General features: G+C 49.5%; 1 protein-coding gene across 1 annotated transcript; it reads left to right on the plus strand.

The window, feature by feature from the left end:
• The first annotated feature begins 3,586 nt into the window (after nt 1–3,586).
• FZD7 (frizzled class receptor 7) lies at nt 3,587–7,309 on the plus strand. Its single transcript, XM_035568633.2, has one exon. The coding sequence runs from the start codon at nt 3,587–3,589 to the stop codon at nt 5,306–5,308; it is 1,722 nt and encodes a 573-aa protein (XP_035424526.1). The 3' UTR covers nt 5,309–7,309.
• Nucleotides 7,310–9,623: the final 2,314 nt, after the last annotated feature.

Consider the following 9,623-nt stretch of genomic DNA (forward strand, 5'->3'; position numbering starts at 1 on the left):
TGGTTGCAATAGACAATTTCTCAGAGTCTGTGAAGTCCTGTGTGGCACAGTTGTTTTGGGTGGCTGATAACCTCCTAACGGTGGCTGCCTGTGCCTATGTGCTGATGACAGTCCCTGCTGCTGTGAGGAAGTTTAAGCAACTTTGCAGGCTAAAACTTGTGAATTTAGATGGAGGCAAAAACAGGAGATGAGCACAAATTTGACGCCATTTGAAACAAGACTGATGTTACTTAAGGAGGCCCTGGATGATCTGGGGTAACCTACATTTCAGAATCCTGGATTTTGCCTTTTTTTTTTTTTTCCTTGTTTGCTGAAAGCTGTCAGGATGCCTTAGACTGACTTGGCAGTCTGAGATTTTCCCAGGCCACAATCTGCCATTCTGAGACTGCCGCTCCCTCTCTCAGTGACTGTATCCCTTCTCCCAATGGTCTAAATATGAAAAAAACTGGAATTTGCCCAAGTGAATTTCTTCCTCCATCTTAGTAAATTCTGTTGTACATTCCTGCCATCTGAAATGTCCTAGCAGTGTCGTTCCACATAGTAAGTTTACTCTCTTCTTATCTCACTAAGAAATAACTGAAGATACAGCTTTCCTTCCTTCTTTTCTGCTTGCTTTTTTTTTCCTTCTGCTTCACTGATTCTACGTTACGTTCAACATAAACGTGATGGAGTCATACTGCTTTTACTGCACACACCAGAGCTCCCAGTCATCTTTTCATTCATGCTACAGTTCACAGCAATCACTCTAATGAATGGGACTGGCAGAAAACAGGGGGAACCACTGATGCCATCTGCCCTGTCTTGTAAATAAATACCCAGTAAATTTCTTGCCACTTAGTCTGACATTCCTTACTGTGAATAGTTTCTGTCACTGTCTCCATATTGCTGATAGTTTCTTGCAATACCATTTTATTAGCTCAGAGTGTGTCTCACTACATACAGAAATCACAATGGTCCATGCACAGGGCAGAAAGTTTGCAGCTCCTTTCCTTTCTCTGCATTCTCATTGCCTGCCAGTGAAACATCTCCTTTCCTCTAACATTTTCCATAGTGAATGTCACAAAATGCTTTGCAGATGAAGTCAGTCGTATAAGCCAAAGTAAAAAATAGAAGCTCTAAGGTGATTATTAAAGATAGATGACTCAACAGCTCATGGAGTGTTACAGAAAGATGGGGTGAGGAAATAATTAAAAAAAAATCAGAAAGAATAATCTTTTTGAAGGTTACTAACAGCCAGAGGAGAAAAAAATAAAAAAAAATAACAGTAAATAAGTTCATGGAAGATTTTACCATGGGAGGTTATTTAGGCAAGCATATCAGAAAAACCTGCTTAGTCACTAGGTGTATAAAAGCAAGTAATTCAGATAACGAGCCTGATCAAACTGAAAAACTGAAGTTCTTAGGCGCCCTCCAACAGCTATAATTGAGAATGAAGAAAAGACTTCCTTTCTAGAAGCAACTGTTGCAAGCACAAGTAGCTAGTCCTGCCATGTACATATTTTGGAGAGCAGAACATTATTTTTAAATCCATGTCCACTTTTAAAGAATAAATTTATTTTAGTAAGCTCATTTATAATTGTCAACTTCTCTTAACAAATATAACAAAAGCTGAAGTTCCATGGTCTTACTGGTATGAGGACACATTGTTCATGAGCAGGAGAGGATATGGGAAACATTTGTCCAACAACTGCTGTTGGAGCTCCCTGAGCCAAACTCTGCTCTCTTGAACTGCCTTACAGGCACCGGTACAGACCGGTGTATTTGCTTAGGCACAATATGAGCACAATCCTGAATACAAGAGTGGAATAAAAGTAGCCATTTGAATAGTACAGTTCCTCTCTCCTCACACGGAGGGATGGGGTGGATTGGATAAGACCGTCGCAGCCTGTCTTTGACCACAGGCTCTCGCAGGCCAGCATCAAGGGGAAAGCAGCCACCATTGTACGGCTTTTGTTGAGCACTCCCCCCCCTCTGTGCTGCCCAGGACTCTCTCCTTGCCTGCGCCTTCCAGAAGCATGATGTTTCCAGCAATCCGTGGCTTGGTGGTGCACTTCAAAACACAGCTATGCTGCAAAAACGCACACTTCTGTCCCCAGCAAATGCATGCTGGTCTAGCTCTAGATCTGGTCAACATCACTCGGCAGGCCGGTAACATCCCTCCCCTGACCTACGCGTTTTCTCTTGCAGACAGGCAGGGTGCTTCCATAGAGGAAATGATGCTTTTTTACAGCCTTTTGGAGTCTCTTTAAGGGCTTGCAGCAATATGGCTGGGGATATAAAATTTCTCCTCTTAGCTTCAGTAACACTGGACGTTTCAAAAAAATCAGCTTTCCCCTAGCTAAAGCTTAGATCTGCATGAATAAAGCATTTACTCTGCCAGCAAAAACTAACGGTCATGCTGTGATAACACATCAACCTCCCCACGCTGGGGGAGGCGATGGCGTGCAGACACGAACATCCCAACAACGCAATCAGCTCATTCTGCAACCGTACCCGGGCGGTGCATTTTTTTTTTTAATAACTCTGGGCATAGGCAGCTGTTTGCATTTTCAAAGCCTGCTCAGAAAGCAGCCAGTTAATTTTAGTTTGCTCGGGCCACCCTGAGCGAGCCCCCCCGCCCGGCTGTGCCCTGCAGCGGGGAGGAGAGAGGAGGGGCGGGGGGCCCCGGGGCGGCTCCCCCCATCCCATCCCAACCCATCCCGTCCCATCCCATCCCATCCCATCCCAACCCAACCCATCCGATCCCATCCGATCCCATCTCATCTCATCCCACCCCACCCCACCCCACCCCGCCCGGCCGCCCCCGGCCCGCCCTGCCCTGGCGGCGATGGGAAAAAGTTGGGCGCAACTTCTCCGCCGCGTCTCGGGCCCCGCCCCCGGCGCGCCGCGGGATTGGCGGGCGGGCGCGGGGACCGGCGGGCGGGCGCCGGGGATTGGCGGGCGGGCCCCGCGAGGCGCCGCCCCCGGCGCGGTTTGTGAATGGGGCCGGCGGCGGGGGCGTGGCCCGGCGGCGCGCCCGCGCGTATATGGGGCTTTTTGTACCCGCCGCGGCCGCGGGCCGGGAGCTGCGGGGCGGGCGGTGGCGGCGGGGCGCGGGCGGAGCGGAGCGGAGCGGCGAGGCGCGCACAGACTGCCCCGGCCGAGCGGCTCGCGGCGGCGCCCGTCGGGAGCGGCGCCGAGGGGAGGATCGCATCGCATCGCGCAGTAATTGGATTTTCAAAGTTCTTTAAGCCCCCGAGTGCAAGACACGGCTCAGCCGGGCGCGGTGCTAATCCGGTTAGCCGCAACCCAAATCCCCGCCGTCGGGACTCGGCAGCCGGGCGGGGAGCAGCCAGCGCCGCGCCGCCGCCGCCGCGTAACCCTGCGCGGAGCCGGCGAGAGACGTCGCCGCCGTTTGTGCCCGCGCGGAGCCTACTCCGGCGAGAGCGGCTCGGGAAACTTTCGCCGGGGAAGCGCCGCCGCCGCCGCGCCGCCGGAGCCGAGGTAGCAGCCGCCGAGCCGCGCTCCGCCGCCGCCCTCCGGGCGCTGCCGATGCCCCTGGGGCGCCGCGCCGCCCGGCTCTGAAGGCCTCCCCGGGCCCCCGGCGATGCGGGCCGGAGGAGGAGCAGCTGCCGCCGGCGGCTGCCCTGTCCTGGGCCCGGCCGCCCTGCTGCTGGCCGCCCTGCTGGGGGCCCCCCCGGCGGGCGCGGCGGCCCACCAGTACCACGGCGAGAAGGGCATCTCCGTGCCGGACCACGGCTTCTGCCAGCCCATCTCCATCCCGCTCTGCACGGATATCGCCTACAACCAGACCATCCTGCCCAACCTGCTGGGCCACACCAACCAGGAGGACGCGGGGCTGGAGGTGCACCAGTTCTACCCGCTGGTCAAGGTGCAGTGCTCGGCCGAGCTCAAGTTCTTCCTCTGCTCCATGTACGCGCCTGTGTGCACCGTGCTGGAGCAGGCCATCCCGCCCTGCCGCTCCCTCTGTGAGCGGGCCCGCCAGGGCTGCGAGGCCCTCATGAACAAGTTCGGCTTCCAATGGCCGGAGCGGCTCCGCTGCGAGAACTTTCCCGTCCACGGCGCGGGCGAGATCTGCGTGGGGCAGAACACATCGGACGCCCCACCGGGGCCTGGAGGGGCCGCGGGCCGGGGGGCCACCGCCCACCCCACGGCCGGCTACCTCCCTGACTTCCTCACCCCGCCGCAGCCTGCCTCCGGCTTCTCCTTCTCCTGCCCCCGGCAGCTCAAGGTGCCCCCTTACTTGGGCTACCGGTTCCTGGGGGAACGGGACTGCGGAGCCCCCTGTGAGCTGTCGCGGCCCAATGGGCTCATGTACTTCAAGGAGGCAGAGGTGCGATTCGCCCGGCTGTGGGTGGGTGTCTGGTCTGTGCTCTGCTGCGCCTCCACCCTCTTCACTGTGCTCACCTACCTGGTGGACATGCGCCGCTTCAGCTACCCTGAGCGGCCCATCATCTTCCTTTCGGGCTGCTACTTCATGGTGGCGGTGGCCTACGCAGCGGGATTCTTGCTGGAGGAGCGGGTGGTGTGCCTGGAGCGCTTCTCCGAGGACGGCTACCGCACCGTGGCCCAAGGCACCAAGAAAGAAGGCTGCACTATTCTCTTCATGATCCTCTACTTCTTCGGCATGGCTAGCTCCATCTGGTGGGTCATCCTGTCCCTCACCTGGTTCCTGGCTGCTGGCATGAAGTGGGGCCATGAGGCCATCGAGGCCAACTCCCAGTACTTCCACCTGGCTGCCTGGGCTGTGCCCGCTGTCAAAACCATCACCATATTGGCCATGGGGCAGGTGGACGGGGATGTGCTCAGTGGGGTGTGTTACGTAGGTATCTACAGTGTGGACTCGCTGCGAGGCTTCGTGCTGGCACCCTTGTTTGTGTACCTGTTCATTGGCACTTCCTTCTTGCTTGCCGGCTTCGTGTCCCTGTTTCGCATCCGCACCATCATGAAGCACGATGGCACCAAGACGGAGAAACTGGAGAAGCTTATGGTGCGCATTGGGGTCTTCAGCGTCCTCTACACGGTACCTGCCACCATTGTCCTGGCATGTTACTTCTATGAGCAGGCCTTCCGTGGCACATGGGAGAAGACGTGGCTCCTCCAGACCTGCAAAACCTATGCTGTGCCATGCCCCAGCCACTTTGCCCCCATGAGCCCAGACTTCACAGTCTTCATGATCAAGTACCTCATGACCATGATTGTTGGTATCACAACTGGCTTTTGGATCTGGTCTGGCAAAACCCTTCAGTCCTGGCGACGCTTCTACCATAGACTGAGCACTGGCAGCAAAGGCGAGACAGCAGTATGAGACCCTCCCGCCCTCCCTGGCGCGCACACATGCACACGCACACACACGGAGGAGAGGGATACTCAGCAGAAGGGAGGAGGCAACAGCTCAGCTCCCTGAACACAGAGGAAGGGAGGCTTTTCAAAACTTTCCTTCTCCCAGAGGGTTTAAAAAAAATCTTTGCATAAGGGACCAGATGCACCGTGTCCAATGGTGCTCGTGCCCAACTAAGTGGAAGAGCACAGAGAGGCTGCTGCTGGGGTGGGAGAGTCCTTCACCTGCCAGAAGTCCCCTTTACCTCTCTCTCCCCCAAGGTCCTGTGCAGGAAAGCAAAACCAGCCCAACTAAAACCATCCTGCCTCACTCCGGATGAGCAGGAGGGGAAGCCTGATGTGTCGAGCTGCCCCTGTCGAGAAGTAGCCAAACTCTAAATTGCTTGGGTCAAACTGCGGCCCGCAGGGCAGCTCCCAAGCCTTAGGTTACTGTCTCCACGTTTGAAGGAGTAACAATCACGTGAGTACTCTATAACCAGCTACAGCCCAGATCATGTGCCGGTGAGATGCCTCTGTTCTGTCAACTTACAAGTTCCTCTTTTTTTTTTTTTTTTTTTAACCTCAGTGATACCTGTTTTAATAATTTCAAAGTGAGAATTCGGCCCTCAGTCTGTTGTTCTTGCTGCTGTGGGGAAGGAGGGGGTTGCTATTCCACACCCTGAAAAGAAATGACTTGTTGCTTTTCAGCAGAAGGCTTTTCCCCCTTGCCTTTGTTCTAGGAGACAAAGGGGGAAACAAAAGTGTTTTCTGTGTAGAAAGGCATAAGCATGGGATCGGTTTTTATGGGCAAACTAACAAAAAGAAGTCGTTGAGGTTCACCCTTGGATGTGAGGAGCTCACAGAAATAAACATTCCTTTTATGAAAAAGGAGGAGGCAGGATGTTCTCGTACTGTTCAGTATGGGTTGCTTTTCTAAGCTGAAGGAAATGCAAGACTTAGAGGGAAAGGAGCGTAACTGAGAGCACCTGCCAAAACAAGATCCATTAAAATATGTAACACAAAGATACTACTTTTTTTTTTCCTTTCCTTCCCATAAACCTGCTTTCTCTCCTGCTTTGTAGTGAGATTGCTGCAGGTAAAGTCAACATACAGCTGGCTTCTGGGGACAGGAAGAATACTTTTGGCTCATGATGGACCAATTTGCTTGCTCCTCAGATTCCCTGAACTGCATTACAATGACTCATGGTGCAGGAGGGACTGGGGGGGACTGGGATTTGGTTTTAAAAGAAAGGAGTTTTTGCAAGGGAGAAGCCCTTTCATTTTAGCTAAAATACAGCTGTTTAAGTTTCCAGTGGTCACATCTTGGAAGGAAGGACACTGAGAAATTAATCATTAAATCCATCGGTTTTGTTTTGAAATGTGACAGATTTTTCTATTAAATTTTTATGTTGATTTTTTTTTTTATTACATACTACTCTACCTTTATATTCACTGAAGGGTTGTTTTTATAAATATATATATGTGTGTGTGTGTATTCTTGCCTAAGGACAAAATAGGAAACTCTGGATTTTCAGCAAGTCTCCACCGTATGGCTGCTCTTTTTTTTTTTTTTTTTTTTTGTGGGGGCGGGGTGGGGAGGGGGGAATTGTCTGGAACTAAAAAAGAGGGGAAAAAAATGTTCTGTTCAGGGTGAGGGTGCAGACTGCTGGCTGAAGGCATACCAGTAGTCTGGGTGTGAGCAATGGGCCCAACAGCCAAATCCTTCAGTATATCTGATCTCAGACTTGCAGGGCTTGAGATTTTGTCTTTTATAATGTGCATGTGGAGAGAAAAAAGAAAAAAAAAACACCTGTAAGACAAGTGCAGTATGTATATTTTGTAAATCTCATTTTTTTTGTAAGAAAATATGTATTTATGTTTTTACTTGATTTTTTTTGAAGGTCTGTATGAGGCCCTGCTTCATCCCATGTACAGATCACTAAATAAATGATTTTTAATACAAGGGCTCTGAAATTCTTTTAGTCTTGGAACATGTAACATGTTACAGAAAGGGGACAGATCTGGGAGTGTCCTAGCCCTGTCCTGGATTGCGTTCATGTCCATCCCCCCCAGCTTTGTTGTGAGAGATGGAAGAGATGTTTGGGTAAATGCACAAGTGATCAGAAACTCAGCATGACTTGAAACTAGTCTTTCAGAAGTCCTGGCCCCTAACAACAGAAGACAGCATTTTGAGGCTCTTCCAAATGTTTGCCCTTGCTTGAGGCTTTCTTCCAGGCTCTGCCTCTTGGTGAAGGCAAGCTGATAAGCCAGTTTCCTTATCTATTAAATAGGGATACTGCTCTCTTCCCCTTCCAAACGAACTTGGAAATTAAGGAAAGGGAGGGTGCTACAGGTGCTATAAAATAAATCATAGCTTTTTTCCTCATCTGTGAAATGTTGATAATTTCCAACATTTTATTTGCAATGACTTCATCCTATTTATTGGGTTCATTACCTTTCCTTTGCCTTAAACCATGACTACATCGAAAGTTTAGTTGCAAAACAGACCTGAGATGCCACAGCGGCCTGCCATCACGGTAGTTCTGGTTGCAATGTTTCACGTACTGAGCACACTGCAGCAGTTGCTTTTTCTGGGCACTATTTTATTTGGATGCTGTGCTTTTAAAAAATAACCTTTTACATTTAAAGTTTATAAACTACTGATTTAAGATACTTTCAGAGCTGGCCCCATTTCTGCTGCCTTTCTAGAAAAGCCCCATCTTTCATTTGAAACCACCGCTATCTGTTCCCTAGAATCTTTCACTTGTCAAATTTCCTTTTTGAAAAGGCCTTTGCCTTCCCGTGAGCCAGGCGGCTTCAAACTGCTTTATGACATGAGCTCACTGATAATTGCTGAGGGGTTCACTCCACTCGCTCAGGAAACCTGAACCTTTCTATAAACATTTCCTCCCAGTAATCCGCCAGTGCCGGCCGGAACGAAGGAACAGCTAAAACAGTTTGCACTCAGAAGGACGGGGGAGCAGTGGTGGGACCGGCGCCCCTGCACTGTGCAGCCATGGCTGCCTTGCTAAACATGCAATTAATCCTTAATACATCACAAGCAGCCAAGCTTGCCGTTTCTGCAAGCTGCCTATCTCCCTGCTTTTCTCTCCACTCACTACTCATCCCTGTGAGCTGGATGAGAAACTGCGTTTAGGCGTGATAGCTATTTTTTGTCTGTATATGGAAAAATTTAAATTAGACTTTTTTTTTTTTAGTTCACATGAGAGATATCTGAAAGGAAACGTTTCTGTTTCCACCAGAAACCACTCGAGTTGTATGCTTTTATTTCAGGATTTCCTATTAGGTACTTCTGGATTTTAAGTCACTTATACAAAACTATCCAAATCCTGGGATTTAACTTGATTTTTAAAATTTGAGACTGTAGGTGAAATTTGATGCTGGTATGAAGTAGGAGCAACTGCTGTTAAGTTTTAAGCAGATGTGACTCACATCAAGACTGAATTTGCTCACAGTGGAAACAATTTGGAGAATTTCAAGTAGCGATAGCGTCTGGCCTTCTGGAATAAAAATCTGTACCACCATTCCGATAACGAAATAGCAGTTACTTTCATAATAGAGTACAATTAAAACAAATCTCTCTCTGAAGCTGTCTGAAAAAAAGGGGGAAAAATAAGCCTTTACTAACCTTTGTGAATCGCTGCAAAACAATTTTTCTTTGACCAAATTTCCTACCCTTCTCCTTTGACCGACGTGTATGCAGCGTTTTCTGAATCACAAGACCTTGGCAAGTAATAGCTATCACTGACAAATATCCCTGTGAGTTTAGAGCATTTCACATTTTCATGAAAATACAACACTTCCTGTATGGTTTTTATGTTTCAGAGGCATTAGTGCAACTTTCTATAAGAAAGCACTGCTACTTCAGGCAAGTTAAACAACATGCTTGAATTGAAAAGTTCTGTAATTCACAAACAGCAACTGAATGTCTACACAGAAAAAAGCACTCTTATAACACGTCAGTGTTTGTTTGGGTTTATTTTTGGTGGAATACCCACACCAGCGATTGAATGTTTTTGTCTAAGTACTTCACCCACAACCAATAGCTTTGCATGCAAGTAAAAAACCACACACCTCTGTGTTCAGCAACTGGCAACAGTAAACATTATTTATAATTTCTCATGGGTTTAGAAACCAAATTACTAGCTTGTATTTAAATAGTCTTTTCTTTCTCCATCTCATTCTCACTTCCTTCCAGACCTTACAGGTACTTTCTATACAGTCTGCTCTCTATACTTTCTTTCCACTCCTGTTTATTATTTAAAACCATGAATCCAGCTGAA

This window comes from Cygnus atratus, chromosome 6, assembly GCF_013377495.2.
Source record: "Cygnus atratus isolate AKBS03 ecotype Queensland, Australia chromosome 6, CAtr_DNAZoo_HiC_assembly, whole genome shotgun sequence".
Lineage (NCBI taxonomy): Eukaryota > Metazoa > Chordata > Aves > Anseriformes > Anatidae > Cygnus > Cygnus atratus.